Here is a 26,927-nt window from a genome sequence, read left to right as displayed (position 1 = left end):
AATCAGATATACACGTGTCTCTTCAGGTCCCGGCTTTGGATTCTGAAGGTTAGTGGTAGAACAAGGAATGCCCGAGTGCTCTTGTTTCCTCCTTTTTTGGGGTGTGTAAATGGTCCTATCCTGTACACATTCTCCTATATCTTGGCTGCTCCGGTGAACAATGTGTTCTGGAGATCTCTCGCGTGTTGCCGTGTGATGAACTTCCCCCCCCATGTTTGAGAAGAGTTCACCACGTTCCACTGGACGGCCCTGACGTCATCTTTTAACCAGCCACAGTTTATGAAGCTTCAGCTTCTTGCCAGTGTTCTGCCTTGACGAAGGCAGAAGAATAACCCTGACCATACTTCATTGTGCAGCTGGGCAAGTCCACTGGAAGGTTACATTTCTAGGGTGGAATCTAGTCCAAGGGTGTGTGTGTGTTTATAATGTCTACAGTTGCTGCTTAATGCTCTCCCTGGTGGTGGAACCCACTTACACTCCCCGGTAATCCACATCAGTGCCTGCTTTCTCATAGCCTCGCCAGTGGAGAGCATTATAATGCATTTGGATTTTTGCTTTTTTTGTAGATGAAAAGGGGTGTTTGTGTAGTTTTAATGTGCATTTCCCTTATTGCAAGTGACGTTGGCCTTTTTTTTTCATATGTGAAAAATGTGTATGAGGGTCATGTGTATTTCTTTTTCTGTGAACTGTTCATATGCTTTGCATGTTTATCTGTTAAATCGTTAGTGCTCATTTTTTTTTCTTCAGTTCCAGTGGTTTTTTACGTGATAGGGAGATCATTTTTTTTTTTTTAAGATTTTGTTTATTTGACACAGAGAGAGAAATCACAAGTAGGCAGAGAGGCAGGCAGAGAGAGGGGGAAGCAGGCTCCCCGCTGAGCAGAGAGCCCAATGCAGGACTCAATCCCAGGACCCTGAGACCATGACCTGAGCCGAAGGCAGAGGCTTAACCCACTGAGCCACCCAGGTACCCGGGAGATCTGTTTTTTAGCCATGATGTAAGTTGTAGATATTTTCCCCAGTGGCTCATTGGCCATTTGAGTTTGATTGTGAGGTTTGTGTGTGTGTTTGTGTTTGCTGTATATAAGACTTTTGTATTTACATGACAGACTTTAGCAATATTTTATTTTGTGGCCTTTGGATATCATGTCATACTTAAATGGCCTTTTAAAACTATAGGATTGTAAAACAAATTCCCCATGATTTCTTCCCATACTTTTACAGTTCATTTCTGTACAGTGAAATATCTGATCTTTTGGGTTTTCTAGGGGTTCACTGTGAATCTTGATCCAATTTTATTTTTTCCAGGTGACTATAATCTGGCCTCCTTTAGGTTGTTTGGATGTTACGTGTGGTGAGCTAGCACTGACATCTTGACAATTTCATTCTGTAATGCTCAGTCCTCTTTGTTGAAATCATCAGATGTTAAGGCAGGGAGTAGTAGGAGTCATGAAGATCAGAAGTGGGTGATCCTCTATAGTACAAAAGGCTCGCTTCGTTAATGGCTTGCGATTTCACTCTTTTTTAAAATATTTTATTTATTTATTTGACAGAGAGAGAGAAAGATCACAAGCAGGCAGAGAGGCAGGCAGGGGGAACCAGGCTCCCCGCTGGGCAGAGAGCCCAATGCGGGGCTTGATCCCAGGACCCTGAGATCATGACCTGACCACAAGGCAGTGGCTTAACCCACTGAGCCACCCAGGCGCCCCCGATTTTACTCTTCTTCCTTCCATTCTTTTGGCAGTCTTTGGGTGCCTACATCCCCCCCGCCTCATGCTGGCACTGGGGCTGAGCAGCAATGAGCAGGCAGGCAAGGCCTTCAATACCTTCAGCTGACACTCTCGGGAAGGCACAGGCATTCATGCAGGAATCCCATGTGTACAGGAAAATCACCCAAGAAGTTAGGGCGGGACGGTCTTTGCTGCCATGACTATGGATAATGGGGGAACCTCACCTAGTCTGGGGGGTGGGGAGTTGGGGAAGGTATTCCCCAGGAAGTGACATTTATTTTTTTAAAGGTTTATTTAGTTGAGAGGCAGGTGAGGGGCAGGGGCAGAGGCAGAGAGAAACTCATGCTGACTCCATACTGAGTGTAGTACCCAGTGTGGGGCTCTATCCCAACCCCCTGAGATCACAACCTGAGCCAAAGCCAAGAGTCAGATGCTTAACTGACTGAGCCACCCAGGCGCCTCCCCTGCTCCCTAAAAGGGACATTTATTTCAGTGTACTTATTCTTTGGAAGATTTTATTTATTTATTTGACAGAGACACAGCAAGAGAGGGAACACAAGCAGGGGGAGTGGGAGAGGGAGAAGCAGGCTTCCTGCTGAGCAGGGAGCCTGATGCAGGACTCCATCCCAGGACCGTGGGGTCATGATCTGAGCCGAAGGCAGACACTTAATGACCGAGTCATCCAGGTGTCCCTTGAAAGCGACATTTATACTGAGCTGGGACTAGAGAGGAGGGATCCACCAGCTGTAGGATGGAGACTAGAGGCTGGCAGGAGCTTGGGCTGAAGGAAAAGCAGACACAGTCGGAGCGTCGGGGTGATTAGATGAGGGAAGGTAGGGGGTGGCATTTGTGACGACTCTTTCCCTCCAGGGAGGGCAGCATATCGTCCTCCTCTCTCTCTCCTGAGATTCTTCTCTTTTATCTTTCTTTCTTTTTTTTTTTTTTTTTTTAAGATTTAATTTATTTATTTAACAGAGATCACAGGTAGGCAGAGATGCAGACAGAGAGAGAGGGGGAAGCAGGCTCCCTGCTGAGCAGAGAGCCCAATGCGGGGCTTGATCCCAGGACCCAAGGATCATGACCCGAGCTGAAGCAGAGGCTTTAAACCACTGAGCCACCCAGGCGCCCTCTCCTGAGTTTCTTTTGTGATAGGAGAAAGGAAATGAAACAGAAATGTTTCTATTTCCCAGACTGAGAACCTCAGGATTACTAATACCTCAGTTGTCCTGTGTTACGACAGCAATACCTTCTGTAGAAACACGGCTCCAGGTACTAGCTTGTCAGCTGATGGCCCAGAATGTCACTTTCACAGACTCGCAGGGTTTGGGAGTGGGAAGGTCTGGCTCTGCCTCCCCGTTTTGCAGGTGGGAAACCCGAGAACGCTGGATGGTTTACAACTTGCCCATGCGCTCAGGACCCCTCACTGGGGCTGGGGTCCTTTCCGTCTTCTATCTGAGAACATTTCACCGCTTCTTTCCTCCTCTGATTCTTCAGAGATCAGTGGCCTGGGCCTGGCCTCCGTCCCCCGCCCTGGAAGGAAGCCTTTTAAAGACAGTTGACAGCGTTGTGGGCTTTCACAAGCACCTAATGCCGGTGTAATTGCACCTTTCCCTGGTGACTCAGGACCACCACTTTAATCACCCGTCTTCGTGCTGGAGCCCTCGCCCTGGCTTGTCCCTGCGCCGCGTCGCTCCTTCTCGCCGCTCTTGTCTGCAGGCGGGTGGGCGGGGGGTCCTGCGGCCGGGGCGGCTGGGGCGTTTGCCCAGTAGAGACCGTCTCCATAACTCTACCCTGCTTGGGTTGTTCTTGTGCTCTCGCCCCCTCCCGCTTGCCTCTGGGTTGGTCAGGCCTTCTGTGGGGATGGCTGGGCCCCTGCCTGCCTCCGCCTCCCTGCTAGGTCACGTTCAGGGGGTCTCTCTCACCTCCCCCTCTTCCCTCCTTTCCCTCCTTCCATTCACCTCTTCTCCATCGTTTTCCTGAAGCTTCTGGCTCTCTCCGTGGTCTGGCGTCTGCAGGACTCACGTGGTGTGGAGAGCCTTCGAGAGCAGCAGGGAGCCCAGCGCCCCTGCCTCTGCCCCCAGTGCAGTTAGCACGCCTCCCGGTCCTGAACGTGTGTACCGGTGCTGCTGCGTGCTCGGCCCTTTACTGGGGGTCTCGGTGCCCTGGAGGGGGGAAGGCACTGGACATCTGAGTGTTTGGAGGGGCCGAGTGACTGTCTGGTCTCCTCAAAGGCAAAGGAAACCGGTAAGGGGTAACCTAGCCTGGAAGGAGCCCTGGACCTGGCCCTGGACCCCACAGGCTGTGTGGACATGGGCAGCCTGTCTAGACACTCTGAGCGCTGTCTCTTCATCTAGTAAACAGGAAAGAGGACGAAGATGAGGAGGAGCAGGAGGAGGGGGACAGCAGTAATGCCAGTGGCTACACGGCAGAGTCTGAGAAGCTGTGCCAAGCTGTCATTAGAAACATGGATTCTCAGGCTCCTCCTTGACCTACTGACTCACGCTTGAGTGGCTTGGGTTTGCGTTTTAATGATACCCGCCCCTGTGGTTCTGGTCCCCGGTGGCTGAGACCAGTCCTTGCCCTGGGAGCAGCTTCCACCTCCCCTGAGGAGCCCAAGTCCATGCTGGGATATGGCTTCCTTGGCCTCCATGCTGTGTCACCTCTAAGAAAGGACTCTGGGCTGAGCCATTTTTTCTGGAACTTTCTGGAACTTTTCTAAACTCTCATTTAGGCTAGATCCTGGGCGCGTCCTGGGTCTGATTCACACACATTTTTATTTCTCACCAGATCCTTTGCCAAGCCCCCCAAACAGGTGCAGACGGTGTGTGAGTGCATCCTCATCATGAAAGGGTACAAGGAACTCAACTGGAAGACCGCCAAGGGCATGATGTCTGACCCGAATTTCCTGAGGTCTCTGATGGAGATTGATTTTGATTCGATCACGCAGAGCCAGGTGAAAAATATCAGAGGTGCGTATGGACGGACGCAGGAAGAGCCAGGGTCTGTCTCCGTCTGACAGTTCACACTTTGGGAGTAGGGATGGAGAGCACAGAGGGGGCTTGTCAGAGGCCGACCCTCCTGTTGGGGTCAGTTGTCACTGTGGCTCTTTGGGCAGAATAGGCCGAAGGATCATTCCCAGAGGAAATGAGCAAGGTGGAGGCACCGTTGTGTGAGATGGGAGGGCTGGGAGCTAGAGGGTCAGTAGCAGCCTATCCTTCCGAACGTTCAAGAACTATCACTCTGGTGTTTCTCCTTAGGAAATAGGATCCTCTTATGGAACCCAGTCTGGCCGCCTCTTCGGTCCATCTTGTGCATCAGGCTTGGTGGTGCAAGAGATGGTCCACCCCTGACTTCTCCCTTGCACCTTTTGCCAGTATGAAGTCTCCTGTAGGTCCCTGGGAGACGGGCGAGGAGGGGTTTGTACCGCCCACAGCCAGCCTCCCCGTCTTCGGTTATAGAATGCCGGCTTTCCCTTTGAGCCAGATGCCTGTCCTACCTAGATGCTCAGCCAGTGGGAACAAGGTTTTACTCTTTGCAAAAAACCATTCAAGTTCACAGGGTCACTGTTTATCTTCATGCTTTGTTCAGAATGTTATTATCAAATGCTCTTTCTCAGCCACTCAGAAACAAAGCTAAATGAAACACAAAGGATAAAACAACTACAAAAAACCCAAGGACCTCTCTTTACCTGAATATTGATTGGGTGGGTTTCCGTTTGCGTGAGATTATCCCTGGGGTGAAGGGGCGGGGAGAGGTGATGGTGACCCATCACAGCCTATGAATTCCAGCTAGCTACCTGCTCTGAGTCACTTTGTTGCACAGTTGGGGGTCCCCATGGACACCCTGGACACAGAGGTGCCTGGATCATAGGGATGTCCTGGGTGGCCGTAACCTGTGCCCCTCACTCATGTCTTAAGCACCCATCTACACAAAACTCATTTAGTGGCGCTTGTCCATCGGCAATTTATTTCCCATTTTATTTTCCCAAGATGGGCCTTGTGACCCATCAAGATCATTCCATCTTTGATCATCAGGTCTCTTGAAGACTCTTAATACCACAACTGAAGAAATGGAAGCTGTGAGCAAAGCAGGCTTGGGGATGCTGAAGTTTGTTGAAGCTGTGATGGGCTACTGTGACGTTTTTAGAGAAATCAAGCCCAAAAGAGAAAAGGTATTGTCCAGGTGTAAGACCTAAACCGAGCTGCCCAGGAAGCAATCTGGAGTTGGAATTAATACGTCCACAGCTTTGCTGGACAAATGCGGGCAAGGTTCTGATTTTGCATCACATAACCATCCCCCTCCACCACCGCTAATAAAGGAGAGGCCTGAATTATATCACTCTCGTCTAGATAGCGTGAATGGACGGACAGAACCAAAGCCTGGAAGGCTTTCAAATTTTGTGTGCAAAGAGTAGGATAAATGGGTAAAAATCATCCTCTGTAATTCAAGCAGGATGCGGTGTCTTGGCACTACTGACCCTTGGGGCTGGACCATTCTCGGGGGGGGGGGTGAGTGCTGTAATGTAGGATTGTGTAATGGAACCCCTGCCTCCGCCCACTGGATGCCATTATCCCTACCCACAAGATCTGACCACTCAGAATGTCTCCAGACGTGGCCATCTGTCCTCTCGGGTGGCCCCACCTGAGAACCATTGGGTCAAAGTAACATGTAGAACACAGACTACAAAGAGAGTTACAAGGTTGATTTGATCATCTATATTGACACTGCTTTATCCCTCAGAATTTTGTTCCTAGAAGTGGGACAGGGTGGAAAGCGAGGACTGTTCTCGACACGTTCTTTTGAGTTTTTGACTTAGAACCACAGTGTCATTTTACCGTGACCTCTGCGCGCATGGAAATTAAGCCATCTGCGAACTTGGGTGTGGGGCATCTTGTTTTCCAATGGGATTAGAGCTTTTGAAGCCAATGCTAGGTGACTAAGGAAAGGAGCCACGTCCCTCAGCAGGGCATACAGTGGCCCCAAGAAGTAGGAACAACATTAGAAACGCGGTGTAGACCTAAGCCCTGGGGTTAGACTCGTTCATCCCTGCCCCACTGTGGTCCCCCTCCCCAGCATTCTGGGACTTGTCTTCCCTCAGGTGGCCAGGCTGGAGCGGAATTTCTACCTCACCAAGCGCGAACTAGAAAGGATCCAGAATGAGTTGGCGGCGATCCAGAGGGAGCTGGAAGCCCTGGGGGCCAAGTACGAGGCCGCCATTCTGGAAAAGCAAATGCTGCAGGAAGAAGCCGAGATTATGGAGAGGCGGCTGATCGCAGCCGACAAGCTCATCTCGGGGCTGGGGTCCGAGAACATCAGGTCAGCGGCTGAGGAACCCCTCTGATGACAGCCCTGAGGGAGACCCTGTGGTCTGTCCGTGAACGCCAGGGCCTGAATCTCTTACCGTGTCTTCTTTCCACCACGCTGTGCTTTTATCTGGAGACCTCTTGGGAGAGTTCAGATTTCACTACTGTCGTGGCTAAGGCCATTTTACAAGTTCTGCGGTTTATTGAACAGTTGTCAAGGGTGACAGAGGCAGGCTAGCTGCCGAGACAGGGAGGCACCTGCGGCCTCTGGCAAGGTTCTGTCTGTTCTGGAAAGGTTGACTTCCTAGTGGTCTTTAACCCCGAGCGCGTCCTGGGTGGGTCTGGAGCGGGGGGTCCACCTCGGTTGTGGGGCAGCTGTCTTCCAAGGGCTCTTGAGTCTGGCTCAGTCCTGAGCTTCAGTTTTAAGCAGGTAGGGCTGTCTGGTGCCTCGGGGCAAGGCCGTTTGGCCAGAGCTGGTCCGCTGGTGCGAGAGTAGTTTCTACTCAGGCACCTGTGCAAGTTATACGGAAGACACTAGAAAATACTGTTTGCTTGTGGGAAACAAACCATTTTCAGTATTTCTAAAACCTAGAAGGTTTTTGCTGTTTAGAAGAAGGGGCCAAGGGAAACATCTACTCCCTTCTATCTTGGGTAGAATTTTGTCACCAAGCAAGACCTGAGCTCAGGAGTTCTGCTGGGCGTGTCAGCAAATTGCTGATTTAAAGCATTCAGAAACAGGGCACCTGGGTGGCTCATGGGTTAAAGCCTCACCTTCGGCTCAGGTCATGATCTCAGGGTCCTGGGATCAAGCCCTGCATCGGGCTTTCTACTCAGTGGGGAGCCTGCCTCCCCCTCTCTCTCTGCCTGCCTCTCTGCCTACTTGTGATCTCTGTCAAATAAGTAAATAAAGTCTTTAAAAAAAAACTTATTAAAAAAAAAAGAAAGAGATAACGTGATTGCTACTTAATAAATAGCTTTGAGACTAGATGCTTCCTGTAAACACTTCTCCAGCCGATTAGATGCTGGGTTCTGAGCCCTAAAATTGAGCAAGGTCTTCCGACTTTGTTTCTAGAAGAAGGGACTATCTCCAACAATGTTTCCTTCTGGCTAGCCCTGTTAGCAGTGTGTCAAGGTGGCTCTTCTCGAATGTTCCTTTTGATTGTGCCAGAGCTAACGGCTTACCGCAGCCCCCGTCTCCTGCACCAGGTGGCTGAATGACCTAGATGAGCTGATGCACCGGCGGGTGAAGCTGCTGGGGGACTGCCTGCTGTGCGCGGCTTTCCTGAGCTACGAGGGCGCGTTCACGTGGGAGTTCCGTGACCAGATGGTCTACCAAGTTTGGCAAAATGACATCCTGGAGCGGGAGATTCCCCTGAGCCAGCCTTTCCGGTTAGAAAACCTGCTCACAGATGATGTTGAGATCAGCAGGTGTGTGCGACCTGAATCCGGAGGACGTGGGTGCCTTGTGTGGGGTGGGGTCAGTGAGCGGTCCACGTGGGCATCAACCTGGCCCAGGAGAGCGAGGCATGCAGCCAACTTGCCTGTACAGAAATGGCAGGGTGAGCTGCAAATCCAGCTTCCCCAGCCGTGGGGAAGGGTGGAGCAGCCTGGGGGTGGGTAGATTGTTCTGGAAGGCCAGTCTTACCACCCTTAGCACTCAGTTACAACATGGCAAGAAAGACAGACTTCCCTGTCACTGTCCCTTCCAGGTGGGGATCCCAGGGACTGCCCCCTGATGAGCTCTCGATTCAGAACGGCATCCTCACCACCCGGGCCAGCCGCTTCCCCCTCTGCATCGACCCACAGCAGCAGGCCCTCAACTGGATAAAGAGAAAAGAAGAGAAAAATAACCTGCGGGTATGGCCAGCTCCTCCCTGGGTGTCCTCTGCCCTCACTTCCCACGCTTTGGGCAGAGCTTGCCTCGTCCACCATCTCTACCTGGCAGCCCTGCGCCCCTGGCAATGCTGAGCTGAAATGTTCTGTTCATCCCTGGGCAGAGCCCTGCCCCTCTCTGCTCACCCGCCCTGTTGAGTTCTTGAGGGCAGCATGACCTGCCTTGGGCTTTGCTTTCTTACCCGTGTGTTACCTCCCAGCTATGAGCAGCTTGAAGCTGGACATCGCGCTTTCCTTATCTTTGTGTCCCCTTACCTGTACGTGTTGGACCAAGATGCTCAGTCACTTTTTTCCTTTGGACTGGAGGAAAGATACCTCAGGATCTTTGGGTTGAGATGTAATTCACATACTGTGAAATTCACCCTTTGAAAGCATACACCTCCGTGGTTTTTAGTGTATTATATGCAGAATTATGCAATCACCAGGATCAGGGTTTACCACCCCAAAAAGCAATGCTGTGTGCTTTAGTCGCCGTCCGCCATCATCCTTCCGTTTTTCCCCCTCCCTGTCTCCTAGCAACCACTAATGCATTTTATGGATTTGCCTCCTTTGGAGAGTTTCACACAAATGGAATCATGCGCTGTGTGGCCTTTTGTGGCTCGCTTTTTTCGCGGAGCATCGTGTTTGCTAAGCTTATCCCAGTTGTTGCAGGAGTCCGTGCTTCCTTCCTCTTCATGGCTGAATCATAGTCCGTTGTGTGGATGGACAACGTTCTACCATTCATTTATCCATTGATGGACATTTGCATGATTTCTACTTTTTGGCTGTTACAAGTAATGCTACTGTGAACGTTCATGTGCCTTTTGGTTTTTTTGCTTGCTTTTTTGGTGGGCGTATGTGTTCAGCTTTCCTGGGTAAAATTGCTGGGGTCCAGTCACTTTTTGCTCAACTAGTTCCCAAACCCATGATTCTCAGTTTTACTTTTTCCTGATTTTTTTTTTTTTCCTGGTCCTCGCTCCTGAGAATGTCCAAGCTATTGGGGGAAGGTATGTCTCTAAAATATACACAGAGCTACAGTGAGACAAATATTATTAATGCAGAGTTCATCCTCGACCTCCCCCTGCTGTCAGCCTGCCGGGGGGCCCGAGATGGCCCATTCTGTGAGGGGTCGTGAGACTCTGTCGTGATTACTTAGGGCTGTTCAGACCCTGAACCTGATGGGTTTCTGGTTTCTATGGGTCTTGTGCTTTGCTTCCCACCCCCTGCCCCCATTCTTTCTCTGCTTTGGCTCCCTTTGAGGCTAGGGTGCGCCCACTCCCTGCTCCTGAGGCGCACTCCCTGTGTGTTTGTTGAGCACACAGCACCCCTGTCTTCCAGGTGGCTTCCTTTAATGACCCCGACTTCCTGAAGCAGCTGGAGATGTCCATAAAGTATGGGAGCCCTTTCCTGTTCCATGACGTGGATGAGTACATCGACCCCGTAATTGATAACGTTTTAGAGAAAAATATCAAAGTGTCTCAAGGACGGCAGTTCATCATACTGGGCGATAAGGAAGTGGATTACGACTCAAATTTCAGGCTGTACCTAAACACCAAGCTGGCCAATCCCAGATACACCCCATCCGTGTTTGGAAAGGCCATGGTTATCAACTACACGGGTGAGGATGTATACAAGCCCAGTGGCAAACTGGGGCGGTTACCACGGAGACTGCAATGGGAAGTCAGGGCTTTCAGGGGACGCCATTTTGTTTGCTGACCCCAGGTCATGCTGTCAGGGTCACATCTTCATCCGTCAGTTCTTCACAATGAAGTCTTGGGTCCCTCCCTTGGGAGGCAGGGAGACGCGTGTCTGGGGCGCGCTGGGTCTGGACCATAGGGCTCGGATACCCACGCCTGGAGTGGGGTAGGATCCCCATTCTGCTGGGGCAGGAAGTTATTTTGTTTTTGCATTTAAATATGTGGCATGGTTTTGGATTCCCCTCCTCCCAACTGAATTCTGCTAGGAGCTGGGTGCCATTTCTTACACTTTCTAGGGTTGTCCTACAGCTGTCTACATGGGTTAAGTAGGTTGGGTATACTTTCATCTTGGGCTGCCCAATCGATGGGATCCTCTGCAGGCTTGTCACCCACCACTCTGTGGAGGGGCATCTCTGGACTGTTTGGACCTGTGGCTTTGGAGCAATGGCGGGAGCCAGTCCTCAAGTTCCCCAAATGCGGGCTCAGCCACACCCTCTGCTTGCCCGCACCAGGCACAGGCGTGCAGCAGGCGAGGATGTGCGGGGTGTCCAGTGGTGACGGCCTCCCCTTGCTCCCATAGTCACACTGAAAGGTCTCGAGGACCAGCTGCTGAGTGTGCTGGTGGCCTATGAGAGGCACGAGCTGGAGGAGCAGCGGGAGCACCTCATCCAGGAGACGAGTGAGAACAAGAACCTGCTGAAGGATTTGGAAGATTCCCTCCTTCGGGAGCTGGCGACCTCCACGGGGAACATGCTGGACAATGTGGAGCTAGTGCAGACCCTGGAGGAGACCAAATCCAAGGCCATGGAGGTATCATCTGCATAGAAGGTGCATTGCCCTGGGAGGGAGGGAGCGGGGTGGTTCCTGGATGTGCTTTTGGAGCGTCCGTCCCTTCATCTGCTCAAGGAGGAAACTGGGTTCAGTGATCTCAGGGCCTCATTCCTGCATCTTAGAAGCTGAGGTGTTAGGGTAAGGTGGGGGTGTGGGGGACAGCCACCTGTGCTGGCACCAGATCTGGGCCCTAAGTCACCTGAGGTTTTTCCTGATGAGAACAGGCCACATTTATTGGGGTGCAGTATGGGGAGGGGAGCCCTGGAGGTGTTCTCAGGGACCCTTGTGCATTAGATCAGCCCCTTTGAGTCAAGAATGATAGAAAACCCAGCTCTACTTGGCTTAAGTCAGAAGGGAAATTATTAGTTTAGAATACAGAAAGTCCAGGGATGGCTTCAGGCAGGGTTGGATCCAAGACTCTAAACATACCATTAGGACTTAGTTTCTCTGCATTTCTGGGCTTTTGTTGGGTTGGCTTTATTCTCCGCCTCCCCATGAGCCAGGCTCCCCTCATGGTCACCAGGTGGGTATGGCCTCATGGCCCCTCAGGTTAAGGTCCAAAGGGAAGAGTGAGAGTCGTTACCTGTCCCTATCATGAATGTCCCAAGAGTCATTTTACTCACATGCCTACCCCAGGCTGATCTCACAGCTGGGGATGCTGTGTGTGGACTGGCTGAGGTCTGGGTCACGTGCTCCTCTCCTGGGATTGGGGTGGACCCCACATATGGGATGAGTAGGGAAGTTGGAGTCTCCAAGCTAGTCAGGGACTGTCATTAGAAGGACTGGGCACAGGTGCTGGGGAGTCCAGCCAACAAACATCCACTATATCTGGCAAGAGGGGCGTGTCCTGCGGTCTCCACCCCCCCCCCCCCCCCCCCCCGAGCATGGCATGGATTTCTTTGCTGCTCCTCCCACTCTTGCTCTCTGCATTCCTTACTTGCCCATTTCCCAAGTCATCCTGGTGACGCTGTCAGTCTCCCCATCTCCACAGTGATGTGCACCTTCTCTTTAGGTATCGGAGAAGCTCAAGCTGGCGGAGAAGACAGCCTTGGATATCGACAGGCTGCGGGACGGCTACAGGCCGGCCGCCAGGAGGGGGGCCATCCTGTTCTTCGTGCTGTCTGAGATGGCCCTGGTCAATGCCATGTACCAGTACTCCCTCATCGCCTTCCTGGAGGTCTTCGGCTTGTCGCTTAAGAAGTCCCTGCCTGATTCCATTCTCATGAGGCGACTGCGGAACATTATGGACACACTGACCTTCAACATCTATAACTACGGTTGCACGGGTGAGCACCCCTCTGGTCTGCGTGTGTGCCCCTCAGGCGTCTGTGTATCCACATCTCTTCTGCTGAGGACGAGAGGCAGATGGGATCAGGGCCCATGCTGGCGGCCTGTTTACCTTCATTCCCTCTTCAGAGGCCCTCTCTCCCGACACGGTCACATTTGGAGGCCCTGGGGGTCAGAGTTTCAACATCTGGATTTGGAGGAACAGAGTTCAGCCCATTCCAGTTGGGCAGGAGGAAGGTTGAGGACTGTTGTCCCTACAGGGCTCAGTTACGTAGCCAACGCCTGCGGCCAAGAAGGTAGACTTCAAATCACAGATGTTGACTTAGACAGTTTTTCTTCTGTGTGTGCGTGCACATGTGTGTGTTTTAAAGAACTTTCGCATTCAGCATCCCGCTATCCCTGACGAATCTGTTGGTGGAATGTGCCTGCTGGGCCGCTCAGGTGGGCAAACAGTGAGCTGCAGGCCGGGTCTGGCCCCCTGCCTGTTCGTGTAAATAATGTGCTGCTGGAACTGCAGCCGTTTGAACGTCTGCTACGGCTGCCTCCCAGCTGCAGGGGCGCGCACTCCTTATGAGGGAGACCTGCCTGTAACGTTGGAAGTACTGCCTCTCTAGACTTTTTCGTTTATTTTTATTTATTTATTTTTTTTTAAAAAAGGATTTTATTTATTGGGGCGCCTGGATGGCTCAGTGGGTTAAGCCTCTGCCTTTCGCTCAGGTCATGATCCCAGGGTCCTGGGATCGAGCCCCACATCGGGCTCCCTGCTCAGCGGGGAGCCTGCTTCCCTTCCTTTCTCTCTGCCTGCCTCTCTGCCTACTTGTGAGCTCTGTCTATCAAACAAATAGATGAAATCTAGATTTTGTTTATTTATTTATTGGATTTTATTTATTAGATTTTATTTATTCATTATATTATATTTATTTATTTATTTGACAGACAGAGATCACAGGTAGGCCGAGAGGCAGGCAGAGAGAAAGGAAGGGAAGCAGGTTCCCCGCTGAGCAGAGAGCCCGATGTGGGGCTCGATCCCAGGACCCTGGGATCATGACCTGAGCCAAAGGCAGAGACTTAATGACTGAGCCACACAGGTGTCCCCTCTCTAGCCTTTTACAGGGAGTGTGTCAACGCCTCTCTTAGATGACACGGGACAAAGAGCTCACACTCAAGAGTCAGGCAAACGGCCTGTGTTCCATCTAGAAGGTGGCTCTGGACCCAGTTGCCTTTGGGTGGCTCTGCTTTCCCTGGTGGGCGTGGTGGGCAGGGCCCCTGCAGACCCACACGAGTGAGCAGGATGGCAGGCCGGCTCGTGGGCTCCCCGTGCAGACAGAGCCCGCGCTATGTATGCTCAGACACTGCGGACATCCAGCACTGGGGGCAGAGGGCTGGGGGGTGGGCTGGGCGCCCCCCATGTTGGGCCTTGCAGCTTATTTCTACGCTGAAGATTGTTGTGCGTAGGAAACTCCACTTCGAAAGTGAATTTACTTCATTGGTGCCCGTCTTGATGTTTCCCTCCAGGGTTGTTTGAGAAACACAAGTTACTTTTTTCTTTCAATATGACGATCAAGATAGAACAAGCAGAAGGCCGAGTTCCCCAGGAAGAATTAGATTTCTTCTTAAAAGGTGAAGGACGTGTCTCCTTTCATTCTTCCCCGCTCCCTTGACCACCCCTACCCCTGCTGCACACGTATGTAAATTTGTCAGAACCACAGTATTACCAAACTTCTCCTCCGAACTCGGCTTCTAGCAGCACAGCTTTAGCAGGGGGAGCCACAGAGGGGGAGGGAAGGCAGGCTCCCCGCTGAGCAGGGAGCTGGACGTGGGGCTCCATCCCAGGAAGGCTAAAGGCAGAGCTTCACTGACTGCGCCCCCCAGGCACCTCCCCATAGCACCGGGTTACTAAATACTTCAGTTGACGCTTTTGCAGCCTCCGAAATGGTTGTGGTCTGGCCCAGAGCAGCGGGTCTCTGCCCACAGCCTGCCCCGAGACGGGAGGCCATGCTGAGCTGCCCGGGAGGGGTCCCGGCTAGTGACAAGGCAAGCCTGCACGTCCTCCGTCCGTCCCCTCTGGAGACGCAGGTCTGGGAGAGTCGCAGTCTGGAGCGGCTCGCTCCTGCCGGCGTACTGCTGCGGGCTGTTTACTTCCCTTCTTCTGTTGAGATTAGGAAACATTTCCCTGGAGAAGAGCCGACGGAAAAAGCCCTGCGCTTGGTTGTCTGACCAGGGATGGGAGGATATCATGCTTTTATCGGAAATGTTCTCAGACAACTTCGGGAATCTTCCCGATGATGTGGAGAAACACGTGGCGGTCTGGCAGGAGGTGAGACCGTGGTCTGTGTCTCCTCCTTCCTTTCCCTCCGTGTCGGTGGTCTTGAGACTCCAACCGTAGCCTTACTCGTGAGTGAGAAGATGAGCCTGAGCGACCCCGTCAGGGTGGAGTCCGCACCCTCCAACACCCTTGATGGAATTCTCTTTTATCTGTTTCGCTAGTGTTGCGGGAGAACCATCCATCCTTCTGTCCATCCATCCACCCATCTGTCCACCCATCTGAGAAATGGGCACCTGTCACAGACCATGTCCCTTGGTGGGCATGGGGACTCAACAGTGAAAAAGACTCAGTTGCTCTCTTTCTGAAGTTCGTAGTTTTGGGGCGCGGGGTAGAAAATGACAGATTAGACTAAAAGTGGCCTTGCGGCTTGTACTTGTGTAGGTTTCATTCCTTTACAGTGACTTTTGGGACCTTCATGTAACAATGGGGGCCTGTACTGTTTCTGGGTTGATGCCACCACGAATGTCCTGTGCTTCTCCCAGTGGTGCGACCTCGACTCCCTCGAGCAGTTCCCGTTCCCGTTGGGTTACGACAACGTCACCCCTTTCCAGAAGTTGCTTATTCTGCGCTGTTTCCGTGTGGATCGGGTGTACCGGGCGGTGACTGACTACGTGACTGAAACAATGGGGGAGAAGTAAGTGTGTGGCCGAGTCTTCTCGGCTCTGCTGCGGTCGCGTCTCCCCCTGCATCCTGGACTTGAGATAGAATGGCTGCCTGGCTTCCGAGAGAGCTGCCGCCGCCCTGTCGTCAGGCAGCGCTAGTCACTCGAGTTCCGAGCTATTTGGGAGAGCCATAGTGGGAGCCGCTTGTGTCAAGTATTCTAGAAGCCACACTCAGGAAGAAACAGGTGAAGTTAATTTTAATAGCATTTTATTTAACTCAGCACATTAAAATATCATTTCAACATGTAATCAATACAAACATTATGGAGATACTTTATTTTTGGTATTAACTCATCAAAGTCCCGTGTGAACTTGACTTTACTGCCCAGCGGGACAGTAAGTTGCCCAGAGCAACCCAGTGCTCAGTGGCCACTGTGCCCAGTGGCTTCCATATTGGACAGCGTGACTCTGGAACGGAAGCCCGGCAGAGAACTTGGGCTGGCAAACCCCACTCAGAGGGCAATGAGTGAGTGGGGCTGGCGGGGGTGGCGGCACACGGGAGAGGTCAAGTTTGGCCTACAGGACAGCTGCCCCTTAGCTCCTGCTGACTCACACCAGCTGGCAGGGGCCCCTGAGTGGCTGGGTTCCCCGACTCTTGGAAAGAAGCTACAAATTTGGATTTCTGTGTGAAATCGCCCAGGCCTGATGTATTGGTAACTGATTTTCAAAAATTTTGAGAAGTGGGCCATTCAGGACGTACCTGTGGATTTGTCGGCATGGAGACTCTGGGGGTGATGTGGGGACATCTGCCTGGAAGGGCCCATTGGGAGGCGCCCCCACGGATGTCCTGGAGAGTGCTGGGGGACACAGTGGGTCCCATGTCCCCTAGGAGTCCACCCTCCTGTGTGTGACGAGAGTGTAGACACTCTAACCTGTGCAGAGCTATGCCAGAGGAACAGCCGGTAGGTTCTGGATGTGGTGACCGAGTTCGCTGTGGCTGTCCTCCAAGTCCCCGCTTTGTTTCCTTCACTAGGTACGTGCAGCCCCCCATGATCAGCTTCGAGGCCATCTTTGAGCAGAGCACTCCCAACTCGCCCATTGTGTTCATCCTCAGTCCTGGCTCTGACCCTGCCAGCGACCTTATGAAATTAGCCGAGCGCAGTGGTTTTGGAGGAAACCGCCTCAAATTCCTCGCCATGGGTCAGGGCCAAGAAAAGGTAATTCGTTGTTGGAAGGAACAAACTCTGAATTTAAGAGCGGTCCCTGGCCTCTGTTAACAGTGGGTTAGTGTGTGGTTTCAAGGGTACTGCTCCTTGCACGGGCTGGGTGCATTGCTGGTCCTCTGGGCAGCAACACTCAGGGCCCAGATGATGTGTGACAGCTGCATGGTCCTTGAGCAAGCTCACGGTCACTGTTGACCCCGCCTGGCCGCTGTGGCCTGTTGTTCCTAAGGTCTGTTCACACATAGTTGTCATCTCCTCCAGTCTTGGTGACATCTGTTTCAGATCAGGGCAGTCATTGCCCCTGGGGCATGGCTGCGGTCGAAGTCAGGGTGTCTATGCGACTGTCCCAGAGAACCTGGACTGGCCCAGCAGCACAGCAGTGGCCCTGAAGGGACTCTGAGCAATCAGTTCTTTGAAGGCAGCCTCTGGAGCTCCTGGGCCCCTGGCTTCTTTGTGGCTCCTGCTGGGGTGGGCTATTTATTTTGGGAGGGGCGTGGAGTGCATCTCTGGAGAGCATGGGGCCAGTGTGGCTTTGGGACACCAGCCGCTCCCCTGTCTTGCGGTGCAGGTGGCTCTGCAGCTGCTGGAGACGGCGGTGGCCCGTGGACAGTGGCTGATGCTGCAGAACTGCCATCTCCTGGTCAAGTGGCTAAAAGATCTGGAGAAGTCCCTGGAGAGGATCACCAAGCCCCACCCAGACTTCCGCCTGTGGCTCACCACAGACCCCACCAAGGGCTTCCCCATTGGGATTCTGCAGAAGTCCTTGAAGGTCTGGCTTCAGACAGAGACCCCCTCCCCAACCCGTGCCCCCAGCTCCATGCCCTGGACCACTGCCATTCCGCTGTGTGTGCGTGCATGTGTGTTTGCAAATAAACCTGGGTCACAGCAGGACCCCTCACGCCCACCCTTCCCGCGTCTGTCTCTCCCTCTCTCCCCTGAGCGAGGCGCTGTCCTGGATTGGGTGATGAGTTTTGGGGGGGACATTTACAACAGGCCTGTCTCAACCACTTCCGCATGTATCCAAAATCCTGTCTGGGTTCGTTTTCCCAAACTTCACATTTATCAAACATTTTTTTCTCTCTAGTGATAGGCCTGCTGTGCTCTAGAGGCTTATCCATCCCGCTTAACTGACTCTCCAGAGAAGCCATGTTTAGAAAGATTGTTTCGTCACCTGTTATCAGGGGCCAGTTGAGGGAAAACTTAACTACTTCCATTTTGCATCTGAAGAGTCTATGGCCCAGAGAAGCTAAAGAACCTTCTTTGGTTCAGTTAATGAACAGGAGCCAGAACAATCTCTCGTTCCTTAACTTCTTGGCTGGGCCCCTCCCAAGAGATGTTTGCTATGTGGGGGAGGGGAAGGGTGGCCGCACAGAGGTGAAGGGAAAGCCGAGAGATCTACAGTTTACCTCTTGCCTCTTCCAAGCCCAGGCTCATGGGTCTGTGGTTTTGGCCACGATGTGTCTTCTGACAGGTTGTTACGGAGCCGCCCAATGGGCTGAAACTCAACATGAGAGCAACGTACTTCAAGATCTCTCCCGACATGCTGGAGCAGTGTCCACACCCAGCCTTCAAGTCGCTGGTCTATGTGCTGGCGTTCTTCCACGCCGTGGTGCAGGAGAGGAGAAAGTTCGGGAAGATCGGGTGGAACGTGTACTATGACTTCAATGAGTCTGACTTCCAGGTGAAGACATGGTGGCTACTGTTCCCCCTCAGCTGGCTCGTCTCCCCCCACCCTTTCTCCAAGGTCACGACAGCCAGCTGCTCCCACCCACACTTCAGGGGAGGGTCAGCGCGTGAGTGACTTTGTGGGGTGGAGTATAACCATGCCTGTCCCTCCTCTTTTAAGGTCTGCATGGAGATTCTGAACACGTACCTAACAAAAGCCTTCCAGCAACATGACCCTAGGATCCCGTGGGGCAGCCTCAAGTACCTCATTGGAGAGGTGGGAATGTCTTTTGTGGGCTGTGACCTGGTGCCCTGTGCAGCACCTCTGAGCCCTTGGTGACTCCCCACTTGCTTCTGCCACCTGTCATTTGAAGGCCCTGGGTCTCTGAGGAATTCTGTTGGCTTGTCACATGGGTGTCTTTCTCCTGCTGGGCTCCATTTCTGCGCAGGCTCTGGATACATCACTGTGGGGGCCGCGTTCTGTAGGGGACAGCACAGCCCTGGGCCTGTCATTGTAATCTTCTCCTGTCTGGTGGGCATGGAGGGCCACTCTAGAGACCATTACTTTATACAGCGCCCCCCCCAAGCCCCCTGCTATGGCCTGCAGGTGGCACACAGAGGGATGTCACCAATTGCAAAGACCAAAGTGGCAGCTGGCTTCTTTGGTGGTTTTGTGGTCTGTTCACTATGTTCTGGGGTTTGGCAAATGGCATATGGGCTCGCCACACTTCGTGAGGGCACCTCTTGTTCACTGTGGTTGCAAGGCTTGCTGTCAACATGGTTTGAGCTGCACAGTGGCCAGGCCAGCAGGAGGATCCCTCAGGGCACATCAGGTCTCAGGGGTCCCCTGCTGGTTCCTGTACTCCAGGCCAGCTCTTGGTCCCTGTATGTTAGGTCATGTATGGAGGACGTGCCATCGACAGCTTCGATCGACGCATCCTGACCATCTACATGGATGAGTACCTGGGAGACTTCATTTTTGACACTTTCCAGCCGTTCCACTTCTTCCGGAATGAGGAAGTAGACTACAAAATCCCCGTTGGTGATGTAAAGGAAAAATTCGTTGGTGAGATTTCCTGGGCATTAAAATGTATGTTAAAAGTGTTTTCTGGGGCGCCTGGGTGGCTCAGTGGGTTAAGACCTCTGCCTTCGGCTCCGGTCATGATCCCGGGGTCCTGGGATCGAGCCCCTCATCAGGCTCTTTGCTCCATGGGGAGCCTGTTTCCTTCTCTCTCTGCCTGCCTCTCTGCCTACTTGTGATCTCTGTCAAATAAATAAATAAAATCTTTTTTTTTAAAAAAGTGTTTTCTAAGGGAGACCCACCACACATTTCAGCTGCTCTATGGGTGGCTTGATGGCTCTTCTGACCCCTCTGCTGGTGGGCATCCTCGGCTGGTGGGCATGCTCCATTACGATTTTTAGGGGGCCCAGTGCATTCTTTCTAGCTTCAGCACTGATGGGAGTTAGTTCAAATTTCCTGTCCTAGGATGAAGACAAGTATCAGATTCTGCCTAGAAAAAAGAGTGGTCCCCGGGAAGCCCAGTGAGCCGTTCTCATAAATGATAAACATAGAACTGGATTAGGGTGTGGTGGTAGAGAATTTTAATTTAAAAACACATGCAAGAAATTAGACTTGCATATCTGGGGATTTCTGAGGTGGTGGGCCCTCGGAAATCGAGGATGGTGTGATGGTGTATTCTCTCTTCTGATTATAGAAGCCATTGAGGCCCTCCCACTGACCAACACACCTGAAGTGTTTGGTCTTCATTCCAATGCTGAGATTGGATATTACACTCAGGCGGCTCGGGACATGTGGGCCCACTTGCTGGAGCTACAGCCTCAGACAGGTGAAGTCTACTGCGGAGGGCAGAATTGGTCTGGTTAGGGTGGAAGGTGTTGGCACACGGTGCTGTTGGTTCTTGTGAGTTGTATATTGTTGCTGCCTTTCCAAGAACCAGAAGGCTCAGGATGCCCCAGTCCTAACATTCAGGTGCGTTGCTTTCCCTAAAAAGTGTCTTGGTTTTAGGGGAATCCAGCAGCGGCATTAGCCGAGATGATTACATTGGCCAGGTTGCCAAGGACATAGAAAACAAGATGCCCAAAATCTTTGACTTGGACCAGATCAGGAAGCAGCTCGGGGTGGGCATCTCCCCGACGTCGGTGGTCCTTCTGCAAGAGCTGGAACGCTTCAACAAGCTCGCCGTACGGATGTCCAGGTCTCTGGCTGAACTTCAGAGGGTGAGCTTGTCCCTAACAGGCACACCCCTACCTCGATGCATCACCCAGGTTTCTGACAGTCTCCCCTGACTTCCCTTGATTCTGCAAACAGGCCTTGGCCGGAGAAGTTGGGATGAGCAACGAGTTAGATGACGTAGCCAGGTCTCTTTTCCTCGGACAAATCCCTAATATCTGGAGAAAGCTTGCCCCGGACACGCTGAAGTCCCTCGGGAACTGGATGCTGTACTTCCTGCGGCGGTTCAGCCAGTACACATCGTGGGTAAGCAAGTGGCAACTGTTGCTTAGTTGGTTCGGCCTAGACTGCCCCCCAACCACCTCCAGCCCCCAGCCCCTCTCTAACTCCTCAACAGAAGTGGTACCTTCTGTTCGCAGCTGATTGGGTGTTCAAGAAATGGTCTCTGACTCTACAGGCATATCTGTATTTTTTTTTCCTTTATGTTTTGTTTCCAAGACCGTGAAGCTTAGTAGGCACAATCTGATTTATTCATCTCGAAGTCCATCTTGGCCGTCGTTCTTCCAAGTACCTTTAGATCAAACTTATTCTTTTCAGGGAACTCTGTTTTACAGGTGTTCCACGTCCTTTCCCTGATGGACACTTAGGTGGGTCCATTTGAGTTTCTTCTCTTTTTAGTCAGGATGGGCAGTGCTCTGGCGCCGGCGTCTGTGGTCACATGCACGAGTGTTATTTCACAGGCCAGTCCCTCCAGCGGCAGAGCTGGTCCCAGCCTGTGCATTTCACATTCTGCCAGCTCTGGTCAGAGGGTCTTCTAGAGAAGTGGAGACCCACAGTGAACAAACACGAGCATTCCCTCCCCTCTCGGCAACACTGTGTGCTCTTAATATTTTGGATCTTTTCTCCCTGATAGGTAAATAGTAATACGTTTGGGTGTGCATTTCTTTATGGTGAGGCCAAGCGTACCTCATTTCTTTTTCTGTGAATTGTCTGTGTCTTGATTTCATTTTTATCGAATTCTCCATTTTAAAATGGTCTCTTAGAGCTCTTTGTCTATCAAGGAGATTAGCCCTGTACGTGCCACTGTTGTGTTTCCCCCGGCTTGCCAAAAGTCTTTTGATTTAGCTTATGGCATTTTTTTCTGTAAGAAAGTCTTACTTTTTTATTAGTCAAATGTATCAGTCTGTTCTTGTATGGCCTCTGGGTTTTGCATTCCCAACTCCAAGATCTTGACAACATTCAGTGGAGATTTGATCTGGTACTTCTGTGGCTTTGTTCTTTTATATCTAAATCTTTGCTCCTTCTGGAATCGGGCAGTTCAGCTTGTTTTCCCCGGCAGGCTCCTGGTTGTTCCCACACCCATCTTTTGGCTGCCAAGATGAACCATGTTTTTATCGTGAACCAAGCGTCTGGTCTGCGCTGGCCCTGGCACTTGATGGTGGCCCCGGGCTCCTGCCAGCTTCCCTCCCTTCCCTCCAGGTCACCGAGAGTGAGCCCAGCGTGATGTGGCTCTCGGGGCTGCACATCCCAGAGTCCTACCTCACGGCCCTGGTGCAGGCCACCTGCCGGAGGAACAACTGGCCACTGGACCGCTCCACCCTGTTCACGCAAGTGACCAAGTTCCAGGATGCAGATGAAGTGAATGAGCGGGCAGGACAAGGTACGGCCACGGCCGGCGTGCTGGGGAGGCTCCTCCCTGAGCCGTCCCCGAGTCAGAGCAACGAGCGCAGTGTGGGCCGAGACGGGGCCAGCCCGTGTCTGAAAGTGAGGCTGCTGCGGATGGCGGCGCTGTGTGGGCACTCTCTGTGTCTTGACCTCTCTGAGGGCGATCGCATGTGCTGCTCTTCCAGTTTCAGCACTGAGACCTGGGGTGATATCAGAAGGGGCCTGAACCCTGTTCACCCTGCTCGTTTGTGGGGAGTGGGCTTCTTGGTCAGAGTTAGGTCTTTCAAAGAACTGGATCACCTGAAGACTTCCCTGGAAACCCTGAGGGCACCGGGGTGTGGGTACCAGAAGGCAGGTCAGACGAGGTTGAACCCATTAAAATATAAGGTCAGGTCCCTTCACACTGGTGAGTGATGTCGCAGACTCTGGCAGGGAGCTGCCATTTCCCAGGGCTGGGCCCCGGAGTCAGAGGACATTTAAACATGAGCAACAAAAGCCCTCTTGAGCAAGCCTAGAGACAGGCTTCACAGTGGAGACACGGGTACTCACCATCCCGTAGCACATGGCCAGCGGGGTCTCAGAGGAACTGGCAGGTGTCAGGGCCACTACACTCTCTGGGTGACTATCCTCTTCACTGCCGCTGTGCGTGTCTGCTGTGTCCTATCCCCAGACACCATTTTCTCTGCTGGGCTTTGGCTCCCTGCTCCCACTCCCTCTGGCTCAGAGGGGAGGACTTGGCCTTGCTGTGGTACCGACTGGTGCTCTTGTCTTTATAACCCGGGGGTCCAGTGGTCTAGGGCTGTGAGCCTTGAAGCAGATTGCTGGGGGAGGCGACCACCCCTTGTCCTCTTCACTGAGGCCATGGGGGAGGCTCAGTGGGGTCTACAGAGTGTCCTGTTTGGGCTGTTGCTCTGCAAAGGGAAGGAAGGACGGTCCCCTCTTTTGGAAGAAGGCCTGGGCTGTGTCTGGGGAAGGAGAGTCGGTTGGTTGTCTCTGTGCATGAGCCACGGACATCCGGGAGAGCTGCCGGTGCCTCCCCAGTGAATCCCGGTCTCTTCCTGGTATCTCCAGGATGCTTTGTCTCAGGACTGTATCTAGAAGGCGCTGACTGGGATGTAGAAAGAGGGTGTCTTATCAAGAGCAAACCCAAGGTGCTGGTGGTCGATCTACCGATTCTGAAGATCATCCCCATCGAAGCCCATCGCCTCAAACTGCAGGTTGGGAGGGGGTCACGCTTGGGGTGGCTCAGATGGTCTTGCCTTTTAACCTTTCATGGGTGGGGGGAGAAGCCCTGAGCCAGGGCAAGAGCGTGGAGTCACTTCACAGGAAGACCCACGCGTGCACAGGCGTGTAAGCAGACTTGCCGGGCGGCGTGGCTTCACACTCTGAGCTGTGGTCCAGCCTAACTTAGGGAGAAATGCTTCCCTTCCCATCATGTCTTGTGGGCATTGCCTGACCAAGTCCCTACACTCAGGGCGGCGGCAGCAGCAGGGTCCTCCTGGCTCATGCAGCCCGGATCCACTTTTCCTGAGCGTGTCCCCAAGCAGCAGCCCTGTCTGTGCTTGGCTGCGGGGGGCAGCCAGCCGGGATCAGGGAGGGGGGGGTGTACACTGCACCATTAGCTCGCACAAGAAGTGTCCCATAGCCCGGGGTTGAGCTCCTCTGCCCTCCTGTGGTGCCCCTCACTTGCCTCTCCTTTGCAGAACACCTTCCGGACGCCAGTTTACACCACCTCCATGAGAAGGAACGCCATGGGAGTCGGCCTGGTGTTTGAAGCTGATCTCTTCACCAACAAGCACATTTCTCACTGGGTGCTGCAGGGGGTGTGCCTCACCCTGAATTCCGACTGACCCTCTGGGCCAAGAAACCTGCACACCCAGCTCCATCCATGGCTGGCGGTGGAAATGTAGGCATTCGGCAGCGGTGGTCACGTCTGCGGTCAGCTCTCAGCTCTCAGCTCTCAGGGCCTGGAGCGGCTGGGGGTGGAGAGACACGGGATTTTCTTTTCATTTGAAATCAGCTGATTTACTTTTTCTGTAGAACTTAAGATGTTTAAGTTTAACTTGAAGAGTTAAACTGTTTCTAAGGATTCTGTGTATTTGAGAAGTAAATACTAGAGAACATTTTAAGGTATGTCGTTTTCTTTCCCTTCTTAGAGGAGACGTGTGATTGGGCTGCTGGGCAGGGTCTGGCAGAGTCTCCTTCCTGGGCCACCCCACCAGAGATGGCCACAGTTGCCTGCTGTCACCCCTGCTCACTTCTAGAGCTCTCTAGCCTACCAGGTGGAGGTAGGGGTGAGTTCCCTGAGCTGGCATGTTATCCCTGTATGAGCTCCTACCCGTACCCTGGCCGGACCTGTGTGGGATTGGGGGCAGACTTAGAGCATCTGGGCCTGGCTCCTGGGCATCCCTTCTTTTTACACACCCTAGGGGGCCAGGCCTGCTGGAGGGCAGGAGTGGCTTTACACTCCGAAAGGGACCAGCCGGCTGGAGCACCAGCAGGGCTGAGGGGAGGGGCCAGTCATAGGCACAGGGAGTTTCTGCCAGAACCTGGAAGCACAGAGCCTTCTCAGGGGCGGGAGCTGTGGGAGAGAACATGGGGTAAGAATGCTATAGTTACTGCGGGGCTGGGGGGTGGCCAGCTGTTTCTCCCCCTCCCACAGCCTCCCCTCAGCTCCTCCCTCAGGTGGTTTAATAAAAGACACAAAACAGAAAGAGGCAGGTTTAGAAAATAAAGTTTGTTGGGATCTTGAACATTTTGGATAAAACTAACAAAAAATATGAACACACGTTCAGATTGTGGTGGTATGAGAAGTAACATCATCTTGTTTCGTTCCCGAGATACACATCTACAGCTGCTCGGCTATCTGTGCCACCTTGGGAAAGGCTCGTCGGGAGGTTACAGGGTCTCCAGGAGGGAGCAGGGGCTGCCCTGGAAACTGGAGCGAGGGGTCAAGGTCGGTCGGCGTGTGTTGCTCCGGCTGTATAATGAGGCGTGTGACTATCCGATTTCGTTAACGTCGAGTAGTGATAGAGCCTGCGGCCTGTGCTCTGTCCACGAGCGCGCGGAGGTACACAGTGTGGGATTAGAAGCAAGCGATTCGGCACACAGGTGTTTGGCCACAGCGATTAGTAAATACGTATTCTGCAGCAGGGACACGATTGTATTTTGGTGTCAGTAAGAGGGCAAGAGGAGCAGGAGAAGAATCATCTGTTGACAGGTCTGAAAAAAATTTGGCATGCATGGGAATTAAGAAAAAAAAAGGTATGGATGAGTTTTTCCTTGTAGTGATCACAGTGCATCGACAGCCGAGGGTGAAGGGTCGCCTGGGGCAGGCTTCACACAGTTCTGTCCGTCCCTGAGTGCTTCCTCACGACCTTCCCTCCGTTCACCTGGTCGACCGCCAGCGTCTCCACCTCGGGCTGGGCCTGCGGCGCTGCCGTGTGGTGGATGCGGTGGGCCACCCCCACGTGAGCCTTGTGTGGCTTCTCGCGGGCCGGGCTGTGCTGCTCGCTCGGGCCACGGTCGGAGGCGATGGGGGGGATGACCAGAGGCCTCTCCTTGATGAGGTGGACCTCGGCGGACTCCCTGGCCAGCAGGAACGGGGTGGGGTCAGGCATGGCATCCACCGGCTCCCGCAGGAGGAGTTTCCGGCTCTCGGCCCCAAATCTGTAGACCTCCTCAAATTCCGGGTGCAGGGGGGCTGAGAGGCTCTTTTTCATCCTGCGGCGGGGCGTCTCAGGCAGCTTGTCCTTGGGGGGGGCCGGCTTGTAGCTGGCCAGCACAGGGCTCCCGGAGGGGCTGCCGTCCGAGGCCCCCCCGGCGCTCAGGAGCTTCCGCTTGGCGGCGTGCAGCTGGGCGGTCAGGTAGGCGATGGTGCCGGCGCGCTGCTCGAGCTCGCTGGACAGCATGTTCAGCTTGTGGCTCTTCACCTTCAGCTCCTCCAGGTACTTCTTCTCGCGCTCCTTGACGGTGTTCTCCAGCACGGCGATCATGGCGTTCTTCTGCTCCAGCTGCTTGAGCAGCTCGTTGTTCTCCTCCTCCTGCAGCTTCAGCTGGGCCTCCAGCTCCTCGCATTTCCTCTTCAGCTCGCTGCTTCTGGAAGCCCCATCTCCTGGAAGAGCGAGCCGAGAGGCGGGATTTAGCACCCCCCGGCGCGGAGGCAGGAGTCCTTCTGGCTAGGCCGGCCTCCCCTCCCCTGGGCCTCTTGCTCCCACCACCCCGCCCTCTCCCAGCGGGTGCAGGCTGAGTGCCCGCAGTGCCCCGTTCCCTGGCTCCCTGCAGAGAGCGACACCTCCACACTTCTCAAGTGCTGAGGTCACAGCGGGCAACCCCAGGCTAGCTGCCGTCAGGGGATACTTAGTGGGAGTTGCTCCCCGTTTGTTCCTGCCTGCTTGGGTGGCACTAAGCGCCCGCTCCACCGCAAGCACTGTTCGGAAAGACCGCTATAGACTCCGTCCGTAGCTGAGCGCACAGCTCTGAAGCTGCGGAGGGGAGGCTGCCGCCTTCCCTGCCACACGGTCCCCCTGCTCATCT

At 53.3% G+C, this 26,927-nt stretch overlaps 2 protein-coding genes across 7 annotated transcripts in view; one reads left to right on the top strand and one right to left on the bottom strand.

Annotated features, from left to right (window-relative positions):
* The window catches only part of DNAH10 (dynein axonemal heavy chain 10), a 135,693-nt gene extending 111,173 nt beyond the window's left edge, over positions 1 to 24,520 (top strand). For 2 of the 3 annotated variants that reach the window (XM_004753085.3, XM_045073673.1), the window contains 22 exons: positions 4,517 to 4,698; positions 5,764 to 5,900; positions 6,828 to 7,045; positions 8,239 to 8,460; positions 8,742 to 8,889; positions 10,243 to 10,522; positions 11,182 to 11,411; positions 12,445 to 12,718; positions 14,235 to 14,339; positions 14,882 to 15,036; positions 15,528 to 15,679; positions 16,681 to 16,864; positions 17,439 to 17,639; positions 18,342 to 18,551; positions 18,717 to 18,812; positions 19,430 to 19,601; positions 20,251 to 20,382; positions 20,562 to 20,773; positions 20,865 to 21,032; positions 22,206 to 22,386; positions 23,463 to 23,608; positions 24,095 to 24,520. In XM_004753085.3, the coding sequence (XP_004753142.1) occupies positions 4,517 to 4,698; positions 5,764 to 5,900; positions 6,828 to 7,045; positions 8,239 to 8,460; positions 8,742 to 8,889; positions 10,243 to 10,522; positions 11,182 to 11,411; positions 12,445 to 12,718; positions 14,235 to 14,339; positions 14,882 to 15,036; positions 15,528 to 15,679; positions 16,681 to 16,864; positions 17,439 to 17,639; positions 18,342 to 18,551; positions 18,717 to 18,812; positions 19,430 to 19,601; positions 20,251 to 20,382; positions 20,562 to 20,773; positions 20,865 to 21,032; positions 22,206 to 22,386; positions 23,463 to 23,608; positions 24,095 to 24,241 (3,952 nt within the window). In that variant the 3' untranslated portion in view covers positions 24,242 to 24,520. Of the gene's footprint in view, positions 1 to 4,516; positions 4,699 to 5,763; positions 5,901 to 6,827; positions 7,046 to 8,238; positions 8,461 to 8,741; positions 8,890 to 10,242; positions 10,523 to 11,181; positions 11,412 to 12,444; positions 12,719 to 14,234; positions 14,340 to 14,881; positions 15,037 to 15,527; positions 15,680 to 16,680; positions 16,865 to 17,438; positions 17,640 to 18,341; positions 18,552 to 18,716; positions 18,813 to 19,429; positions 19,602 to 20,250; positions 20,383 to 20,561; positions 20,774 to 20,864; positions 21,033 to 22,205; positions 22,387 to 23,462; positions 23,609 to 24,094 lie in introns of those variants that run through there. The other variant, XM_013056431.2, reaches the window with a different exon arrangement.
* Positions 24,521 to 25,113: 593 nt separating this feature from the next.
* Positions 25,114 to 26,927, bottom strand: part of CCDC92 (coiled-coil domain containing 92) — a 30,516-nt gene continuing 28,702 nt past the window's right edge. For all 4 annotated transcript variants that reach the window (XM_045073674.1, XM_004753091.3, XM_004753090.3 and 1 more), the window contains exon 4: positions 25,114 to 26,505. In XM_045073674.1, the coding sequence (XP_044929609.1) occupies positions 25,730 to 26,505 (776 nt within the window). In that variant the 3' untranslated portion in view covers positions 25,114 to 25,729. The remainder of the gene's footprint in view (positions 26,506 to 26,927) is intronic.

The sequence above is a fragment of the Mustela putorius genome, unplaced genomic scaffold (assembly GCF_011764305.1).
Source record: "Mustela putorius furo isolate JIRA1106 unplaced genomic scaffold, ASM1176430v1.1 tig00537248_pilon_pilon_pilon, whole genome shotgun sequence".
NCBI lineage: Eukaryota > Metazoa > Chordata > Mammalia > Carnivora > Mustelidae > Mustela > Mustela putorius.
Note: the sequence above shows the minus strand (reverse complement) of the source record. Positions and strands in the feature narration are given on the sequence as shown.